Raw genomic sequence first — 22,533 nt, 5'->3', positions numbered from 1 at the left:
CGATGGCGATGGCATGGGGAGGGCTTCAGGCTGGGCCAGCGAGATGTTCCAACGTTGCAAATGAAGTTGTCAACTTTTTGCAGCACCCCCCACCTCCACCCCTATTACTGTAGATGGTCTCAATTTCAACTATTTGCCGTCGCTTGGCGAGGGCATTTTTGCAATTAATAAAGTTTTTTAGCCTCAATTTTGTGTATAATTGTTGCTGGTTTTGACTCTCTCTCTCTATCTCTCTCTCTGTCTCTCTCTCTCTCTCTCTTTCTATTTGTATGTTTGTGTAAAGTTGCAATTAGTTTTTGCGCTACTTTGATGCCTTTTAGGCACTCGACAATTGCCGGACACAAAGTGCGAACTGCAGCAAGGTGTTGACACCTAACGATGCAGCTGAGTAATTAACGTACAAATTTCCATGAATTTTCCAAGCCCAAGCCACCCAAGCGTGTATTTTTAAGCGTTTGACGCGCTTGGATAGCTGCTGCTATTACTGCTATGAAAAGAAATTTAATTGCCAACATTTTCATGTTCAAAGTTAGTTAAACGTTTTATTTTGTTTTCAGTGAAAAGCGCTCAGTGTATTTTATTCTAAGTTTAACATAAACGAATAACAAAAATATAATTCTTCATAAAAGAACGCAGCTTATTTTCATGAGACAAATATATGACAAGCGACTTTTCTAAAGGCAACACTCAATCTAAAATATTTTACTGTACAATATAAAGACATTTTCAGATATGGGATATAGGACAATATATGAAACAATTTTGCTCTAATAAAAACTGTCTTAGGTTATTAATAATAATAATTAAGCTTTGAAGATTTTTAAGCTTAGTCTTTTTGTTAAAGTTGCAACTAACTTTAATATAATATTTTACTGATTTGAGAAAGCAAAGTCAGAGGATATTTTTGAGTCTTACGCTACCGATTCCATATGTTGTAACATATATCTTTAGATGAGTAAATACTTTAATCGGCACAACAAAATGCTTCTTTTTTTATAAAATTAAAGAACTCAAATTTATGCAGATGTGTATTTTGCTGTTAAATTAGTTTGCTATAACAACTTTACCTAATTACAATTTACTAAATTAAACTAATCTTTACTATAATACTATAAATTTACAAATAATAAAATAATACTATAATAGGATGTGAGAATAACTAGGATATAAACTGAGTTGACAAGTCTTGGGGGTGTTGTCTCTTAAGTCGTCTTTGACCCACGTAACATGTGAGACGCTGGGCAAGTGCATTGGGGTGCGGGGCCAATCTATAATAATAATTTTTAACAAAATGCTACAGATTAAAATAAAATTACAACAAATATTGATTCTTATACCCAAAGCTGTTCGAATTCAATTTTAATTTTGCTTTCAAACTCAACTTAAAACAAATCATTGTAGCTTTGTTATTTAGATTTAAAAATGACACAGCAGATGCTCTCCATTCTTTTTATGAATGCTATACTATTGATTATATGCGTTGCTATAAATTTGCTTGAAATAGGAGATACAAGTTTATCGAATAACAGCTGTTGAGCTTAACCTTTTTTATCGGCATTTGGCAGCTGTCAGTCATAAATTGGTGGGACATTAAAACTTTTATAAGCAACTAACGCTAAAGTCTTCGAAATTGATGGCAACAATTTCCGCTGCAATGTAGAATTTAATAAACTTATACACGCCATTGAGCATTCGACTAATAAAATTTATATATTTTTACCTACAGTGCAAATACGCGTATGCAGTTGTTGCTGCTGTTGCTGTTGCTGTTGCAGCAGCTGCAACCGCAACCAGCAGCCACCGTCAGCGAGCGCATTCAACGTTGTTTTGTTTGTTTGGCTGGCCAATGGCTGTGCAGTTTGGCCTGTGTGTTTAACAAATGCCCGGCGTGTCTATAATTTTTAACATTTTTTAAATGGTTTGCTAGTTATTTTCGTGTTGAGCTCGTTCGCTGGCCAGCCAGCCAGACGCTGCGCTGCGCTGCGCTGTTCGCTGCTGTTTTTATGTTTTGCCACAAGGCAACAACCGCAAAATTGAGTGTTAATAAAGTCATGTTAATAACTTACACAACACAAGCAAATAAAAGACGCAGCAGACAGCAGCAATGATGCTAAAATATGTGCACTATGCTATGCAAGTGGCAAGCAACAAAAGTGAGGGAGGCAGCATTAGCCACAGCAACAAGAAAGCGAAGAAAAAAGGCAAATCAACAATTCATTGCTGCCTGCCAGCTGCACGCATATGCAAGCCATCGACTTTAATGAAACCCAAACCAAAAACTGAAGCTGCAACGTATGCTGGCGTACAAAAGAGAGAGGGAGATAGATTGAGCGAGAGCGAGTCCGAGTCCAGTGCAAGTCCAGTGGAGTCTGTCGTCGGCTTGTCTGTTACGTTGCTCGATTTCTAACACCAAACTTCCGGGCGTAACGGAGCAATGCCAAAAAAGAAAGAAAGAAAAAAAAAGTAACAGCCCAGTTGTTAAATTGTAGCAAAGCTGAACTTATAGTTACGCTTTTTATTTTAAAGCAAAATCGTTGCGCCAAAATGTATGCTATAAATTTGAATTTCACTAGTTCAATTTGTCAAAAGTTCATAATAAAATTGCTGAGCTCTTTAAGTGCTAAGCAGGCAGCACTTTTGTATTTTGTTTTTTAGCTTATTTGAAGCTTAACATACCTGCTCCAAATATTTGTCCGCAGGGCACAGCAAAACTATTCGCTTTGGCTAAGCGCCAAGCCACGACAAAAGTTGTGACTGACGACTGCCTGGCAAGCAACAACAACAACAAATCCCAGAAATAGGAATAGAAACAGAGACCAGCCCAGCTCGTTGCCATCGTTATAGTCTCTGGCAAATATGCAACATGCAACAAAAAGAAAAAAAAAGAGAGTAGAGTGGTGAACAAAAACCAAAAAGGCAAAAATTGGTAAGAAGAGCTTGGCAGAGCAGCAGCAAGAAGCGCTCAAAATTTCATTGCAATTCATTCGGCAAATGTCGCCAGTGGAGAAAGTAGCGTCAGCTTCTCTTCCTGTTGTAACTGTGACAAGCCCACAGCAAAACAAAAAAGCAAAAAAACAAAAAGGCAATGAGCAGAGAGAGAGAGAGAGCGAGAGCGAAGGGGCCTCATCGTTTGGTGGGCTTCAAACAATGCGCTAGCAACAAAACAGCAAACAATTTGAGGCATTCAAATGTGCAACCAGCCGCTAGCAACCCACACACACACACATACACTCTTAACCTGCCCCCGCCCCCTTGGCGTATGTGTGAAAGTTACAGTGTTGTTGGGTTCTGAGGCTGACTGGGCGCTGCCTCTGCTGCTGCTGCTGCTGCAATTTGAGTGCGAAAAAGTTTGCATACCAAAACAGTAAAAGGCATTTATTCCAGCGTGAATCCGTTTGCCTGCTAGGCAACCAAATACTGAATACTGACTGAACTGCACTGCACTGAAAGGAGCAAGACCAAGACTAAGCGAGTTGGCAATAGTTGACTGAGGCCTGGCACGCCTCTCGCTCTCTCAGCTGTTGGCCACTTTGTCGGGCCGTGTAAGTGCAGTCAATTGCCTATGTGGGTCAGCATTGCATTTGCGCTTAATGAGCATAAATTATGCAGCAGTCGACGCATTAAGGCTAACAACAACAACAGCAACAGCAGCAGCAGCGGCTGCGGCAGCAACTCGCACTGACTGCAACTTTCGCTTGTCGCATCAGCTCATAAAATTTATGGCGTCTGCATGTATTTTAAATTCTAATAAAATGTAGCAAAAGTTTTTTGGGGTGTTAAAAACCACTCGCTGCTCCGCTCTCTGCGCTAAAATGAAGCAACAGCAACTTTTTGCTTGCCTTTTAAAAGTTACTTTTGCCGCACACACACACACACACACCCATACACATGCACACACCTTTTTGGCAGTCAAGCTCCACAGCAAATGCGTTTGTAATATGAAGAAGTTTCTGTGGGCTGCCGCTGCTGCTACTACCTTTTGCTCTTACCCCTCACCCCCCACCCACACCCTCCAGTAGCTTCTTCTGCTGGCTGGCAAAAGTTTACAAATTTTACTGCAACAACATTTACTCGTAAATTATAATCAAAAAGGTGCCAGAATTGTTTGCATGTATGTTACGTTGGTGTTGGTGTGTGTTTGGCTTGGAATATAAATAAAATATATAAACATACTGCTGGCTGCATTTTAAACTAAAGCGAATGCAACTGGGCAGCAAGTGTAAATTTTGGAGCAGCTCTGAAGCATATTGATGTAGTTTGTTACGAAAATAGACGTAGATTCATCCAAGACTCGCCAAGGCCAAAAATAATTAATTTTTGAAAGCAATTGTTTGGTTGTTACTATTGCTGTTAAATATAAAGCAAGAAGTATTCATAGAATTTAGCTGGGAAACTGGAATTGCAAATTAAATTAATTAAAAATTATGTTTTTGTTGCTCTGTAAATTTGATAAGCTTATAGATTGATAGTGTGAAACAGACGCAACATTCGTTAGTTATGAAAAAATAAAAAAAAAAAAGTTTTGCTTGTTTTCTTCAAATCAAAATATACGAGTTAGGTTTGATCTTATATCATCATCTTTATTTTGAAGCTATAGTCAACACAATATCAACATTTAAGCAGTATATATATAAAGCTATCAATATGAATATTTTTTGAAAATTTTGATCACAATGCATGAATAACATTCGCTTAGAATTTATAAATTACTAGCGGACCCGGCGAACTTTGTCTCGCCCCAATTTTACTTCTTTATATAACCCCAGGGTTAAAGTCAAACACAGATAGTTAAAATATGAACAATCTGACCAATTCATTATGCTCATGCAGAAGATTTTGCAATTGTCCTAAAATTTCAGTATAATCACTTAACTGTTTAATATTATTTTTATAATATTTATTTTATGTTGCGCGAATGGCAAAAATAGTAACTTTGCATAATTTTGCAGATTAATCTGTAAGCGAAATATGTTTAATTTATTTTTCAGTAAGTGCTTAGCATTGTTTGTGTACTTTACATTTAAATTTGTTGTATGAATTTCTTTAATAAACAATTATCTATATACGTTTAAAAGCTGCAATTTTAATATGTCATTACGTCAATAAAATATAAAAAAGAAGCATTGATATAATTTTTTGCAGCATCAATAAACTTTAACTTTTTATTGTACATTTATTGTTGTATTATTATGTTAAATTGTTGCCACACCTAATTGTAAATTATTGTGACATTCAACTGTCAATTTTGCAACTAATTTGCACACCTTTTGTTATGTCATTGAAGGTAATTTGTATTAAAATTAGATTTGATATGTGCATGCCACTTTAATATTTTCAAATAGCCCACAAATTTAATAATATATGACTGACTGACTGAATGAATGACAAAGTCATGTTAATTGCCAGGCGAGCATCGAATTATTGAAATGACCGCAAATTCCATTTGACACCTAATGCACCAATGCACATACACACACATAGAGACACACACACACACTTGTATAAATTGAAGCGACATTTAAAATTCTCTCTCTTAGCTTTGTTTTAGTTTACACTGCGCTGGCCACGTCATGATACTAACTTCGAATCAGTGACATTTTCTTGAAATTTCATTTCATTTCGTGTCGTTTCGCTTGCCAACAATTCAATTTATATGTTGTCTTTGTGCAGAGAGCTTTTAGTACATACACACACACATAGAGTGAGTTTTAGCTGACTGTGTGTGTGTGTGTGTGTTAGAGTAAAGCGACAATTTGTGTTAGTGCAAATTTAATGCCAAAACGTGCAGAGGCGCCAGGTAAGAGCCGCAACCGCTTTGAACATTGGGCCAACAACCGCAAGTTGCTCGCTCTCGCTCTCACTCTTAGTCACGCTATCTCTTTCTAGTCCAGCAGCATGCTATCTTGCTTCAGCAGCCTGCCACTGTCTTTGTCTATGCGACGTTGTTGGTTTGGTTTTTGGTTTCACACATGCTTATGCAGCTATAGACAAGTTGAGTGCAAGTAACAACTCAAATGAATGACTAACTGTTACCCTGTAAATGCGCATAAATTATTAAAATTAGATGTAGCTAATAGCTGAGCATTTAATTATTTGTGCCACAGTTGAGTTAGCAGCAGCTTATACCCTTTAGTTGCAGTTTGCTTTGCTGGGTATACAAAACTAGGTTGAGTGCAAGCGTAAAGTGCAGACAACGCCGCCAGTGGGCGTGGCATAGCAAAGTTAACTTTTGCCACGACAAAGTGACATATTAGCGTAGTCAACTTTACAAAGCACACACACACGCAAACACACACACACACAGTGAGAGACAAGCGTTGCGCTCTACGCCTTTGGCGCTTTGCAACGCACTTAAAGGTTAATTTTGTTATGTACAAAAGTTGCTGAAATTGTTCATAGGCATGCGTATGGCATTAGCAACTGCAACTTACCATTTTTTTTGTTCTAAATTTAAGCAAATCAAAAAGCAATTAGTGTCTGCTAAGTACTACTGGGCGCATTTCAAAAAACTTTCTGACCATTGTGGCCACGCCCACTTTTTAGACAGCTGTAATTTGCTCGCTGCGCAAAAATTTCACTTTCAGCTTATGCAAATTTCATAATTGCCACACTCTCTTGCTTTCTCTTTCTTTCTCTTTCACTTGCTCTGCATAATTATAGACTTGAGACAATGTCAACAAGCTGTAATTATGACTCGCCATTTAAGCGACTAAACAATATTAGACTTATGGACTTGTACTATATAAATTATCATTTAGAGTCAAATTAAGCTAGAGCGCTAAAGACTGCGCAGGACATCAATTAGAGTCGAGTTCAATCGACTGAGTGAGACGCAGTGCAAAGTTGGATTTTGGAATCGAAATGGAAATTGATGCATCTAACTTATGTAGAAATCGCATTAGAATGTCTAGGCTTGGAGGCTAACTATGTAACCAATAGATCACAGCTGGAATTTATATATATATATTTTTAGTTTTATATATTTGTCAGAGCGTAGTTAATTATTTGAATTGCGCGCGCAACTATCTAAGGGAATACTGAAGTGTAATTGTTGAGTACTAAAAGAGTGGGACGACTGCACAGGCCGTCGTCAGTGTGGCTCAATGTTGCGTTAAGAGAACGAGATAACGGGAATATCTAGAGTAGTTGAGAATCTAGTTGGTCTTGATTTTTGAAAAGTGAAAGAGGACGCACACGCTGAGACTCGCTCCGCTCATAAAAATGTCTGACAAAGAAGAAAGAAAATAATCAAAGTAATAAGAACCTTCCGACATATCTTATATATTTTAATGTGTAGTATTTGCTTTTTTTTGGTATTTTGTTTTAATTTTAACTTATTATGTGTGGGATGCTTCGTTGTTGGTCGCTGTCTCGCTTTAAATGTTTATGCTTACATATTTTTCTCAGTGATTATTATTCAATTATTTTCTGCTGCTAATATTAGTGTTGTAAGCATAATTGTTAAAAGCTTTAGCTACAAGTTTGCTTATATAATATTCAATTTTTAAATCCAATTTGATATGCGGAGTATATTGACAAGCTTAGTGTTTGGTCATGCAAAGCCAATAAATTTGACTTCTCAGCTACAAACAGCTGATCTAGTGTAATCTCGCTCTTTGGCGCTGAAGAAGCTTAAGCGCTCTCTTCTTTGCGCTTGTATTCACGCGCTCTTCGCTTGCGCTTGCACTTACGCGCTCTCTTCTTTGTGCGTGCATTTGGCAGTGCTCCAATAAAAGCTCGCGCTCTCTTTGTGCGTTCTCATTAAGTTCTATTCGCTTTCACTAATCTTCAATCATTTTATCTATTGCTAAGAATTATGAGGCCGAGTCTATAATTCTCTTCATCTACACTTACATTCGATCGTCGCAATTATTCATTAGTGCCTTTAATTATTCATTAGTACTTACTCTACCTTTCATTTTCGAAACAGACACACATAAGTCTTTAGCTACTCTCGTAAGCCGGCCGTGCCGCATAATCTCAATTGTACATATATTGAAAATTAACTAAACACACACATAAACCTGCAGAAGGCAGTAATAAACGTACATATTATAAAGTTCTCGTCGTTCTATAATATAAATTCGGGCGTTAAGTCGCGATTCGCAACATTACAGCTAGCGACAAGTCGTTAGCTCAACACTTACATTCCATATTTGTTGTCTCTTCAACGCAACTTTAAGAACTTTGTACATTTTAGTACAGGGTCAACAATAAAGCAACAAAAAAGTCAATTAAACGTGAATAAAAATAATTAGCATTTACATGATAATACATTTGTGTATTTGAATTGTTCACTCAACCACAATTTTTACTTGTATACAGCGCTCTCTCTCTCTTTATCTCTCTTACTCTTTTAGTCTCAACATTTATTGTTTTATGTGCATAATGCGCAATTTATTAATTATCTCTGCAGTGCTTTTTATAAACCAATTTGCTAACATGCTATTATTATTTATTCTATATTATTTTGTTGGCAACAAAAGTTGCGTTTATTAGTTTATCATTAAAAGCAAAATAGTTCAAGAGAAAAGAAAAATAATTATAATTTACAATTTATTTACAATATAATCAGTTTATCAGCTGGCGCAGTAAATGACACTCGACTAGGTCTCTCTGATTGCAAACATTCAATCAAAAATAACAAAAGCTCCAAATGAGTTTCATGCAGCAAATTAAGCCACTCAACTGACAACATTACAACGGCCTGTGGTTAGCCAATGCCATTGGAGTTTTCATTATGAATATATATGGCTATTTAATGTGCATAAATTAATCGTGTTTGCTTCCAATTGCAGTTTAAGACTTTTCAGTTAACCTTTTGTGTTAATTAGTTTTGGTCTGACAAGCACGAGAGGAAAATATTTACAATACAACAATTGCAGTTATCAAATTACAGAATATGATACAATAGTGAATAGAGAATTTAATTGTAAGCATTGGCAAATTATAATTCAACTTTATGGCGTACATTTATTTAATAAGTAATACTGATTTAAGGTTTATAGCAGAGACTATAAATAAATTTGTAACTGGACAGTTCACTGATTGGTTTTAAAATATGCTTAGAGCTAGAATGTAGAATTTAAAATAATATACTAAGTTAATTCTAAGTTGCTTCTTACACATTTATGTATTGCATTTATTTAGTAATTTAATGTAAGTTTCATTTGGAAAAACAAATTTGCTACAGTATAATTGGCAGTTAATTTAAAATACTAATTGCAACTTTGTGTCTTACATTTATTTAATTAGTCATTTTGATTTAAGGTTTAAAGCAAAGTCTGGCAACTTGACAATTCGCTGATTGGTTTCAAAATATGCTTAGAGCTAGAATTTAGAAATTAAAGCAAGTTAATTCAAAGCAGCATTGCATTTATTTAGTAATTTAATGTAAGGCGCATTTGAAATGTAGTAAATAAATTTGCTGCATAAATTGAATTTAATTTAAAGCATGGCTTAATCATTTTTAATAGCATGAATATCATAAAGAATATTAATAAGTGCATCATTTTCGATCTATGTTGCCCCTCGAGCCTAAAATCTATTGGATAATGACCACAATTTATTATATGAACAGAATTTATTAAATCTGAAACTTTCCTAAATAATCGTTTAGCAATGGAATTTATCAAGCAGTTTCTCTGATTAAATTGATACAAATTTAAAATTTCAACAGCATTCACTTCAAATCCAAAAGGATCTTAGACGAATTGCTGCTCTCTGCCCAGCCACGTGCTTTCAACAAGTTTTGCCTTTCAGCACAGCCCACACACATATGCGACAGCTCGTTTTTTCTTATTTATAAATTGCCAGCACTTTGGGAGCCCAATCATCGCACCCGAGAGCAGCGAGCAGCGAGCAGCACGCACAAAGCTGTAAAAAATTCAAACATAAATTAAAAGCCCAACATTAGTTAGTTTTTTGTATGAACACAAAGCAGACAAACGATTTGAATGTAGTCAGAGCTTGTTGCGTCCAGAAACGCGTCGAAGTAACATGTATATATATACTATATATGCTCTATATGCTATACATGCTTGTGTGTTGTGTATGCGCCCGCATTTTTACGATTTATTTACGATTTAAATCCGCGCTCGGCAACGAGCAGGAGTCCCAAATCCTAAGCTGAGTGCCTGCCTAATGTGCATTGAATAAAGTACTAAAAAAATAATTTGCAAACTGTGAGCCAAGCCTGTGCGTGTGTGTGTGCGTGTGTGTGGGACAACGGGACTCTCTAAAGCCGTATTAGCGTGCGTCGCTTTTCAAATTTTATGTATATTACGTATACGTAGTGCGTGTTATATTTACTTCCGTTTGCCGGCGTGCGTTCTGTTCTGTTCTGTTGTGTTCTGTGCTCTTTAGGGTTGTGCTGAATATTGAGTTTGGGTTGATTTCGTTTCATGTTTAATGTTGTTTTGACGCCGCCATATTAAGCGGAAAGCATTGCCGCTGCTAAAAGACAGGAAATGTGCACCGCCAGGTGCTCTCTATGCAAATTCATATGTGTACCAATCTCCGCTGCCACACCCACTGCGTATTTAACCCTTTTTCCTTTTTTTTTGCGGGCTATCCCAAATATTTATGGCTGCTGCTGCCGCCGCCGGCGGCGTTGTGCATATGCTTTAGGCTGCCGGCAATTTATTTAACCTTCAAATGTTGCTCGCTGTCACAAAGGTGTCCCCCATGTGTGTGTGTGTGTGTTTGTGTGTGAAACGGATTTGTTTGCCCAAAATTTGCGTAGATTTGTTGCACATTATGGGGTTGTGTCTGTCTGCGTTTATTTGCTAAACAATTTCGTTACACTTTGCTTTAAACTAATTTCTTGAGTTAGACTTGGGCGTGTGTTTGGCCATTTAAAGGTTTGCCAAATGTATTTTTATTGTTGTGCCATTGTCATTGTTATTTACAATAAATTGTGTAAAACGGCCAACGAGTGACCGAAACTGGCCGAACAATAAAAGCGCCAGCATTAATCTTCTGCGGTGGCAAGTGGCAACTGCATACTTGCCCCGGACTGCTTGCCAATTTCCGCTTGCAATGCAGTGCGTTTCCGTGTGTTACACACACACACACATACACATACACGACGTCCCATGCCATGCGCGCTTGGCGCTGAAATTGCTTAAATGTAAATAAATCAGTGGGTAAGAAAATTTCAGTGGCCAGCAGCTCACAATGCCCCACGTTGGCTGTTGCAAGTGTCGGGGCTTATAAATCAGCCAACTGCAGCAAAATGGCTGACAGACAAGCGCACAGAAAAAAGAAGAAGAAGACTGCGAAAAGTTGCATTAATGTGCGGCTTAAGTGTGCAAGCGCCAAAAAATGCGCTTAATTGCTTGGCGTTAATTTAATTCGCGCACACTTCGGGCTCGCAGTTTTATTAGCTTGCCAGACATACATAAATCACACAGCTCCAAGCCCCCTCCCCCTCCCTCTCTACTTGTGTTGAGTGCGCATCGTTTGTCATTTTTAACAATCAATTAAAAGCAAATGTTGCATAAACACATGAAAACTTGCGTCAACAATTACAAATCAACCAGGCAAAGCCAACAAAAAGAAATAAAACATAAAAGTCGCTAATTTCTGTTTGCAAGCTCAGCACATTTATCATCGTTAGCTGCAGTCCGTGTTTGGTGTGAACATTTTTAATTTGTCTAATAAAAATCAACAGCTAGAAATGTTGCCTGTTCGCATCGTAAATGCATTTTTAGTGGAATCCTAAGCGTAAAGTTCGACGCTGGCAACTGAGTGCGCTTCGCCTTCAAAGTAAACTCGAGTGCAGTGCGTTTTATATTTTTTGGCTCGCAAACAGTTTGATGGGCTCTTGACCGGCTTATGAGCAGCGCCCTGCAGTTAGTAGCAACAAATCAGTTTTAGCCATCGATGAAGCATAGAATTTATTTTTAGAAAACTATTTGTTTTATATTTGGTTTTCAAAGATTTCTTCATTTATGGCTATTTCCTTTCTCTGGTTGACTTCAAATCAATAATCTTTATTATCAGCAGCTCGATAACAATCAATTCCATCCAGAACTCTCGTCATCTCCATATATCCTTTCAATATAGATTGATTTTTTCTATTCTCCGCTTTTTAAATGTCATATAGTGCTTAAAAATAATTAAAAGCTGTTAACTAAAGCATTTTATCATTCATTTAATTTCTTACATTGGCTAATTTCTCACTCAACATGCTAGCATGCTGTTCTTCTAGTTCTTGAAAGGAAGTTCTGTATTCAGGACTATTGCAAGAAGAAAATTAAAAAGTCTCGGAACTTTCATTGCGGAACTTTCACTTCAGCAGGCGGTCATTATTTTATATAATTGTTGTTGACTGACACATTCGATAGCCTGTAGCTTTGACTTGTAATTGATCTTCAAAAGCAATATCAACATATAGACACTGAGCTAGAGAGAAAAGCTTCCAATAAAACAGACGTCGCTATATATGCTAAACTTTCTATGCTTAAGAAATTCAAGGGCCATACACTTGATTGGCATAGCATCATTTCCTTTTTAAATATATTATATTATGAGTTGCTGTCATAAAATTAAATAGGTTAATTATATTAAGAACTAAATAGACTTGCTGTATAAGCCAGTGGGATCAGTTTATCGCGACAGACCAAATTCAAAAATCTTTACCAAATTTGCTTCTTTTCTTTCCCTTTTTCAACATCAAGGATGTTATATAACTCGTTAGAGATTAACTCAAATTTTATTTTACAGTTTATAAATAAAGCTGTGTTGATTAATTTGCTTGTATTCGTGTTGTTTATTTCGCTGAACAGCTTTGCGATCAGCTACTGATTTTCATTTTCGACTTTCTATCTCTTTAAATAAATAAAACGAGCATGTCGTTATAATTGACAGATTATTATAACGCCAAATATTAAAACTCAATATTATTGGTCCCTGAAAAATTAAAGCTCAGCAGAAATGTTTAATATGTTGTAGCTCGCCTGGGAATAGAGAGCGATATAGAGCGGGATATCACTAATTGCAACGATATAAAATTTGTTTGTATTTCTTTTTATAGTATATACATTTTTTTATTATCCTGCCGTACTTGCTTGCACTAGTTTGTTTTCTATTTTAAATGCTTTCTTTTATATTTGTGAGCTGTAAATTTAATCCGCTGCAATCGTTTCGAGCAGCAATTAGCTGTCGAAATTTTTTATGATCAGTGTCTCTAATGGCGGAGGCAATAAATTAGCCCTATCCTCTCTACGTTTATACTACAAGCTAACTGTAACATTTAATTGCCGTTTGATTGATGGCCGCCGGGCGCCTTGAATGGCCTAACAAATGGTGGAAAAAGCACAAACAACAACAACAACAACAACAATGAATAGCACAATCAGCCTTTTAATTTATAATTTATGTAGCGCATTTTGATTAATTGATTTCCATTTGGCGTGTTACATTTTGCACAGCACTTCATGTGTGTGGCTGTGTGTGTGTGTGTAAGTGTGTGTTGTGTGTTCTATGTGGTTTTACCTTTTGACATGTGGCCGCATTAATTTTGAAACTGCTTCTGCCTGCTGTTGCCTTCAGCTTGTGGGCATAAGTGCAAGTATTCATAGCCTGCCAAATATTTGCAGCTGTGTAGCTTAAGTGTAAGTGTGTGTGTGTGTGTTTGTTATGCTTACCTTTTGGCATATCTTCATATCTAAACAGGCAGCCGTCCAAACAGTAGCGCCAAAATTTACAAGTCATCGACGGCGACGATGCGGCCGCAAAATTTGCATAATTTGCTTTCCATGTAGGCTCGACTCATAAATGATGTCTACGATCTGCTCACAAACACACTCGAAGCACCCTAAAGTGCTGCAGACCAGGGCTGGGCTGGGCTGTGCTGGGCTGGGCTGGCACTTGGCTATGTGTTTAGTTGCGTTTTCCTGTAGCTGTTTGCACTGCTTAAGCGAAAATGGTGTTAAGTGCTTTCGCATACAAAATGTACACGGTTGACAATTTTTGAACGATGTATCGCTGGCTCTTGTTTGTTGTTGTTAGCAACACGCATTGTTGTTGCTAGCGAGACCGAACTGTACGCTAGTCGCCACGCCCCCATTGCTGCTGCTGCGCTGGTTTAACTACGCGCCTTGTCAATATTTGACGTTTGCTACAAGCCAAACACAGTGTGTGCCACACAGAGGCAATGACCACGCCCACTTGTAGGCTATTGCTAGCTAAATGTTTGCATACATCAAATTGCTGCATTTGGCCCCAAATGGGGCGTTGGCGCGCTGCTTGGTCATTGAACTCAGCTGAGACGAACAAATGAATTCACACAGTGGAACACATGTAAATTTTGTAATAATACATTTTATTAAATTTAATTTAATAACTATGTTATGTTTTTTTTTATAGATTTCGTTTAACTTATTGTTAGTTACATTCTTTTGTCAGTTAAATATTTTACATGCATTTGCTTACAGTTAATTTTATTATTTCCCATTTATTGTTAGTTTTCGATTTTTTTTGAGCTGCTGCTGCTTCATTTGTTTAAATGTTGTTACGTATAAAATGCGCCGCTAATTTGAATTAATTATTAATTAGTGTTAAGTTAACCATTTTATTATTAAGTTCACTTATTTGTAGCCTGTGTTGTGTTATTAAATTCTTTAATGCTGCTTTTACATTTATAATAATTACAATTTCTGCTATGCTAAGTTTTGAGTCTTACGATTAGATGAATTTGATTTAGTTCGTAATAAATTGTATTTATTTCTCAAGGACAAGCTAAATGTTTAAATGCATATCTTCCCACTTTAATTGTTATAATGACAAACACAAAATTAACAACAATTATGAATTGGTTTACTTAGCTAAAAGGTTATAATTTGTTTACGTTTTCGTTTTTCTTTTCGCTTAAAGCTGTTATTTAAAAATATTTTAACAATTCAGTGTTCACATGGTACAGCTAAGTTTCAAGTTAATTAGATTGAGATTTGGATTTAGATTTAGTTCGAGTACTAAATTATGTTAAGTGTTAATTTACATGGAGCTGGCTTAAGTCTAATGGAATTTTTGCGTTTCCTTCTTCGTATTTTAAACAATGCACATTGCATAGAAATATATTACATTAGTGTTAGGCTCACTTTTAGTTAATTAATTAATACATTTATTTAATTATTATTCCCGTTTTGCTGCTGATTTAAAAAGTGCATTTGCATTCGTCACCTCTAATCGTAAAATCCAATGCTACTAAATGCTCTGACGACTGTTTGATTTCAATTAAATTCTTTACGCGCACATCACAAACTTATAGTCAATTTTCACTTGCCACATGCCACACACACGCGCCCCCCACACACGCCACTTGTCACTTTCTACAGTTTTGATTTGTTTTGGCTTAAATTAGCTGGTGGAATTCAGCGTCAAAAGCGCGTGCCCGTGCCATGATTGCGCTCCTGACTGATGAGCACCTCCTCGCCATTGATCTGATGATGCAGCTCCTCCGGCACGGTCTTTAGTAGCTGTGGCTTTGCCTACAACGAAATCAATGTTAGGCATGTTTAAATAATTGCTTGTTAAATTGTTAAACATTATTTTCAAGGGTGGGCCCTGCTTTTGGCTTGTTTATTAAAAAGGACAAGTCCATGGAGCATTGCCTACAAAATGACAAGTTGAAAGCAATAAAGCGAAATAAAAAACACACACACACACAGCAAACAAGTAAACAAAAATGAAAATGAAATAACAGACAGCCAAAGTGTTGTGGGACTTGGCCGAAAATATGAAATACTTAGGAGCGCTGCTTTAAAATTAACGAGGCGCGCATTATTTGAGTACCCGCAGCTATTACGACGCCTCGTCGCTCGTCGCTCGTCTATGCCATGTACACTGAGAGCCTAGCCGCTGAGCTGTTGGCCCACTAGACGTATACTTGTTCCGCCTGCAATTTCTCGCAGTGCAGCGCACAAATCTAACCGAAACTCCCCAGGCAACACCGCAACAGTCACATTCAACCCAAAGCTCCACAGCTGGCTTCAGCGCTGGTTAAGTCCTGTGTTGCTTTTTTTGGCTTGCATTTTTCAAAGCTCCCAGGATACACACACACACACACACATATATATGAACAACAACTCAGCTTTAAAGCAAAAAATGTAAGGCAACAACAATTGCTTGGGGTTTTTATTTTATTTCATTTTTTGTTGCTGCTTTTTGCAGGGCATAATAATTGCAATCATTAGAGTCAAAAGTTGCCACACCGCAGTGTCCTTTAGCATGGAATTGTTATAAAAACGCCAGACAGAGACAGCGAAAGCGAGACAGAGACAGCGCAAATTTTTGTGTAATGCGAATTTTCAGCACAATGCACTGGCAGTTTGCCTGCAGGCCAAGCAGACGACAGCACGACAGGACGCCAGGACGAACGAACGCAATGCGCGTTGGCCAAGTGTACACATAATGGCAAATTTATAGAGCCAAATGACAAAGACAATAAGTGTGACGGCAAAGTGAAAAAAAGCACAACAACTGAAGATAATTATTATATATTTTACACTGCGACTCTCATGCTGAGGTCAGTTACCGCATTGAACTCTCGTTCGGGCACTCAAATTGTAGTTAAAGCTGTTGCTTCAGCTACTTTGCGTAATTGCTGCTGCTGCTGTGCTCAGCATAATTAATACAACAACAGCCAAGTTGGCCCACCTTGTGGTTACGCTCCAAGCTCACATAATGCATATTTTTCAGCAATCCCTTGAGCAGTTATCAGACCAACCGCAAAAATCCATTTTCTGCCCCAGTGGCTGCAATTTATGACAACATAATATACAAAGGACAACAAAGAATTTTTTAGGGTAGACTTTTTGGATGGCTCATAAGATAAATGTTGTTGCCACCCATTGCCATACTACAATGCTCTCGTGTGGTCCACTTTGATATTGATGCTTTCAAGTTTGGACCATGAAGCGACTAGGCTTGACTGCCCTGTATCAACAAGCTGCCAGGCAGTCAGCCCGACCCACCATCCGAGCTAGAAGTACATCAAACTGACACTTACCACATCGCTGCCATAAAGGCTCATGCCAACGCCAACAAGACTTCCGTTGCCGCCAGCGCCATTCGCTGTTACTTGCTGATGTTGCTGATGTTGTTGCTGCTGCTGCTGTTGGTGTTGGTGTGGCAGCGGCATGGGTATGCCGCCTGCTGAAGATGTAGCCACCAGTCCCATGCATGTGACCGGCTGCAGCAGCCCATCGCCGGTGGTGACCACGCTGTGCGCGAATATGGGCGGCGGCGGCGTTGGCGAGAAGGTGGCCAATTGTGATGGATGTGACATGGTGACACCGGTGATGGTGCTGTTCGTGCCAAACATGGGGCTGGTCGAGTACATGGGATGATGCGCTAGATCGATCTGCGTGCATATGGGAATAGAAAATGAGATACGTTGAATACAAAATGAACTGGCGTTGTTTTCATTTAAGTGATGATTAATTAGCGTAGCAGATTGCCTAATTAACAGAGAGCTACTGCTAAGCTTATAGCTACAATCGATACTATCGATAGTTGACATAACTAAAGCAGCAATTAAAGTTTGCTAAGCAAACAATTTTATTTAAACTAACTGAGTGTTGAGCGCTAACTGCCAATAAGTCTAATAAGCAAAGTTGAAGCAGCTAGTGGTGCTATCGAAACTATCGATCAGTGTAATATATGCTAACTCAACTAGTACTAACATTTTGAACATTATTGGTAATTAACTATTTTAGTATTTATAAAATTCAAAGAGTTTTTATTTGCTGTCGTACTCAATACTATCGATAGTCCATTTTATAAATATTTTAATTTAACAAAATGAAGCGAATAAAAGATAAATTCAACAAATGTATGTAAAAGACTAATATTTATAAATATTTTTTTATAACAAAATTAAGCAACAAAAGATAAATTCAAGAAATATAAATAAAAGAGCAATTTATATATGAATGAGGTAGGAAGCACTTTCTCATCTCGAGCTACTTAGTCTTAGTTTGTATAAGTTTTATATAAAGCGTAGTCTGATTAAAATTAGACTCCATATAATGATATATGCAAGATAGATGATAGATATTCGCTTGCCAAGCAAACTAAACCGCCCTCTTTGCGGTTTGCCGTGTGGTTCTAATTACAGTGGCTATTTTGCTGGCTTGGAGACTCAAATTAATATATATATATGTGTGTGTGTATGTGTGTGTGTGTGTTATAGGAGTAGAGTGTAGTGTGGCTTGTTGTGTTGTCAGACTGACTTTTGTTGTTTATGTATGTTGCATGCATGTGAAGCTGCCACACACACACTGACACACTTAAATTGAAAGCAATGCTAAGCGTGTGTGTGTGCGTGTGTTGCTAGTTGGACTGTGTGTGTGTGTGTTGCGCGTTTATTTAGCCAGCGGCCTGAGCCCAGCTACAATAATTGGCCTTTGGGGAGGTGTGAACCCACCACAAACAGTTTGTGCGTGGCATATTTATAACATTTTGGCCCACGTGCATATTTATGTATGTGTGTGTGTGTGAGTGTGAGCGTGAGCGTGTAAGTGTTGGCTGAATTTATGTTGTTGTCTTAATGCGCGCTCAACGTGCTTTTAATGAAATTAATTTTCAACGTTAAATAAATTAAAAACCAACAAAACACACACAAAGAAAAATGGGGCGATAGACAGGGGGGGTGGGTTCACTTAGATCGAGAGCCTGGCTAACAACATATATTTGCTTGTTGTTGTGCTTTTTTAATTATTGTTTGTAATCAAAATGGCATTGGCATAAATATTGCTTTTGTTCGCATGTAAAAGTCAGAGCACTGCTGATTAAATTTATTCCCTTTTTGGCAAACGCACAAGCGCAAACTTTTAGTTTGCAAACAACAACAACAACAGCAACAAGAACAAAAGTTGCCCAAGCTACAAAGCAAACAAGCATACATAATCGTATTAAAATAATTGCCATAAAAATAAAACAACAAGTCAACTGAAATCAATGGCAAACATTTTTGCCTGCTGGTCAAGCGACCGTTGCCGTGTCCTGCTCCAGTTTCAGCTGCTGCTGCTGCTGCTGCTGTTGCTGCATTTGCCGCTACAACTTTTCGATAAATGACAATAAAGCCAAACAATGTCATTAGGTAAATGGCTCTACATGTTGTTGTAGTCCAGGCCATAAAAGTTGTTGCCCACACACACACACAAACAGAGACACACACACACATTGTACATAGAAAGTTCTGTTTAAGTGCATTTTAAGAGCAGCAATGCCCTGACAACATGCACAAGCAAATTGTGTGTGGGACACTACACGAGCATAACTCAAGTCATTACAATAATTGTTGAAATCAAAGCAAGGCAGAGACACAAGCTCGCTCCATAGCATGTGCGACTCTATTCAATAGCCAGAGCATAATAGGCAAATAAACTTGTCTACAGCTTGGCAAATTCAAACGTGTAGAAATTGCAGCCAAGCAGATTCTTAAATTCTTAGAAGACCTAACAAGTTCAGTTAGCACAAATTTATTTATGCAGCTTGATTAACATTTAATTTAACATTATATTAATACTGGAGACAGATCTGAAGCTTTGTCCTAATTGCTTTGAAAATCGTAAAGGTTTCAGTTACCTTAGCTCTAATCGAAGAGTTAATAAACAAGTCTATTATATTCCAAATGTGTGTAAGCAAATTCAACTTGTATTTCTCTTTTGCTCAGTTTCGATTTCGCATTTGCTTTGCTATCACTATCATTGAGTCAGCACCTTTTTGGCATCGAGCATCGAGCAACTCAATCAGATTTATTTACGTGTTCTGCACAATTTCCATGCACATTACGTATACGTAACGTACTGTTGCCAACAGCAATATCAAGTCAGCTTGCTGTGCAATATCAAATCAGTTTACAGCTGCATTAAATTGTCTTTGAATGTGATACAAGCATACACTGCGTATGCGTAATGCTGCAGCAAGACAAACACTTAACTGTTAATGAGTTACAAAATGCAATAAAGCGCAACAAAACAGAAATTTATTAAACAAAAATGTTTACAAATCAAACAATTAATAATTTAAAAACAATAACAGTGACTACAATGCTACTTGCTAGAGATTAATGCTAGACACGTGTGGCATAGCCTTGAACATAGAGACCCGGCTGGCCACCCAAATTATCGACCACAGCGCCAGCCACATAGCCGCTGCCGGACGCCGTGGCCGCCTGCATTTCAGCCAAAATTTCATCATCCATCATAACATTTACCTGCGAATAGATATTCGGCTCGGCGCGCTTCAGCTCCGTCTGCCTGGGTCGACCCAAGGTGGCGCTGCAGTAGGGCGTGAGGCGTTGTACGCCGACGGCGTTGCCCACAATGGGGGCGGCCAGCTCGCTATAGCTGAGCTCAGTCTGCAAAGGATAGAGAAGAGGATTGATTGTTACTCAAGTTGTATTTAGGCTTAGAGTTTGCAGCAGCTTTTAATATGTTGTCTACAAAATATTGCTGTCTGTTTGTTGAGGCGCTGGACACGCCCACACGCCCACCACACCATGCATGCAACGCCTGTTTGTAATGTGGCGCTGCTCCACAGTTAGCAGCTGCAGCTTCGACTCGAGCACACTGCTCTGCACTCTTGTCGTTTATTGCATTTTGAGTTTGCCAGGCAACAACAACCACAACAACAACAAGGACTGCGCGCATCCTTTAGCTGCGTTTTGCTGCTTAGCGCTTTCCCTTTGCCTCGCCTTGTGCGCCTGCAACTTATTTTTATTAAATTCGCAAATGGAAAATTTATATTGCTGCAGCTGCTGCGCCAGCCAGGCAGTCAGCTCGACGTTAGAAGGGGGGTGTGTGTGTGGCCAGACACACACATATACACAATTTGACACAGTTGTCCTTGTTGTTGTCGCTGGGCGTGGCAGACACAAACACAGACAAAACCTCCACAGCAAATTTCTACTTAAATGATTTTCAAATTATGTTGGTTCTGCTGCAGCTAACGCTGCCACGCCCACAAACTAGCCCACGCTTGTCGCTGGCATTGCTTTCTATTTATCTGCAACGACCTTCAGCATTTGTCTGCATTTCTTTTCAACACCATTCCTAGCTATTGCCCACTGTAACTGAAGCTGTAATCTGCACTTCCGATTAAACCGCAACTAGGTAGTTGCCAGATTGCATAGCTGCCATGAGATTTGTTGCCCTATAATAAAATATATACTGCAATTGTTATAAAGCAAAGCTGTAAATTGTTGCAAACTTTGATACTAAGCAATTTATTATTTGAGCAGTAGAATGTTTGCTGCTTTTCCATTTAACTAATGCTAAATAAGTTAGCAGCTTAATTTAGTGCACAAGCTTAACAAATATAAAATATCTACATTTGATATTGCTATTGCGGCATAGCAAGCGCGTTAAATAATTTAATTTAGCAGTCAATTTATGCAATATTAAAAACAGTTATAAGCAGAGATAAAGAGAGAGGCAATTAGTATATCACAGCTGAAAGTTATGCATAGTTAATTGACTAAATAACAAAGCTGGCGTGATCTACTTTACTAACAATAAGAAAAACACTGGCAAGCACACAGTCCTACAGGAGATCAACAACCACTCCAGCCGGTATAACCAAAGATTGTTAAGCCACACAAACAGTTAAGCAAGGACTCTCGCTAGAGAAGACGGAAAAAGGCGTAAACCAATAACGCGGACTCAAACTTTTAGAGTATAAAATATTATCACTAAATTTTGACAACTAACTAACTAACTGACTACAACCTAAATGGATTGAATGAAAAGCGACAAAGGCCACAAAGGACAAACTGTTTGTCTGTATGCCTTAAATATGAATATTTAAAAAAACTGGTAAGCAATGTTTCATTTCATTTATATTACATTAACTTTTGAGTAAATCAAATCAACCTAAAATCAACTTTAAGCTATGAGATAATTATTCCACATTTGTTGGCAATTAAAGCTATTTTATTTTTAATGCTAGCAACTATAAGTCTCAGTGACTAAATATTCCAAGCATTAGTAGCTCACTAAGCTTGGCGACTTCTACGATTTGGCTTGAGAGAATTTAGGGTCACTCTAGTATACTTTATTTAGAATTTTTAGACTATTTAGATTATTTAAATTATTTAGAGTATTAGGATTATTTAGATTATTTAAATTATTTAGATTAATTTGATTAATTTGATTATTTATATTATTTAGATTACTTCGATTGTTCAGACTATTTAAATTATTTAGATTGAAGCTTATTGATTTATTTAGACTGATGATTATTTATGGGATTTTAAATTCATATTCGAATGCCTCTATATAAGCTAAGCTAATTATAATTGCTCAAGTCTTAGCTGTCTTCAAAATTTGTGCTTATAAAATTATGAAAAGTCTAGAGCGTAAAGTTTTGACTGCTAGCGCTTAAGTCTGCATTGATTAGTTAAAACAATCAAATGTTGCTATAATCGAAATAAGTAGTTTGCATATGCTTTGGGCATTTAATGGCTAAACTAAGTAATTAACACTGCAACTGATAGCAGCTGTACTGGTTCGTCCTGGTTCG

At 37.6% G+C, this 22,533-nt stretch overlaps 1 protein-coding gene across 7 annotated transcripts in view; it reads right to left on the bottom strand.

The window, feature by feature from the left end:
- Positions 1-14,476: 14,476 nt before the first annotated feature.
- LOC108597232 (nephrin) overlaps positions 14,477-22,533 on the bottom strand; it is a 72,503-nt gene continuing 64,446 nt past the window's right edge. For 6 of the 7 annotated variants that reach the window (XM_017983675.2, XM_017983676.2, XM_017983678.2 and 3 more), the window contains 3 exons: positions 20,228-20,371; positions 17,015-17,368; positions 14,477-15,494 (listed from right to left, as the gene is read on the bottom strand). In XM_017983675.2, the coding sequence (XP_017839164.1) occupies positions 15,384-15,494; positions 17,015-17,368; positions 20,228-20,371 (609 nt within the window). In that variant the 3' untranslated portion in view covers positions 14,477-15,383. Of the gene's footprint in view, positions 15,495-17,014; positions 17,369-20,089; positions 20,372-22,533 lie in introns of all 7 variants that reach the window. The other variant, XM_033293072.1, reaches the window with a different exon arrangement.

This window comes from Drosophila busckii, chromosome 2R, assembly GCF_011750605.1.
Source record: "Drosophila busckii strain San Diego stock center, stock number 13000-0081.31 chromosome 2R, ASM1175060v1, whole genome shotgun sequence".
NCBI lineage: Eukaryota > Metazoa > Arthropoda > Insecta > Diptera > Drosophilidae > Drosophila > Drosophila busckii.
This window is presented reverse-complemented; position numbering and strand designations above follow the sequence as displayed.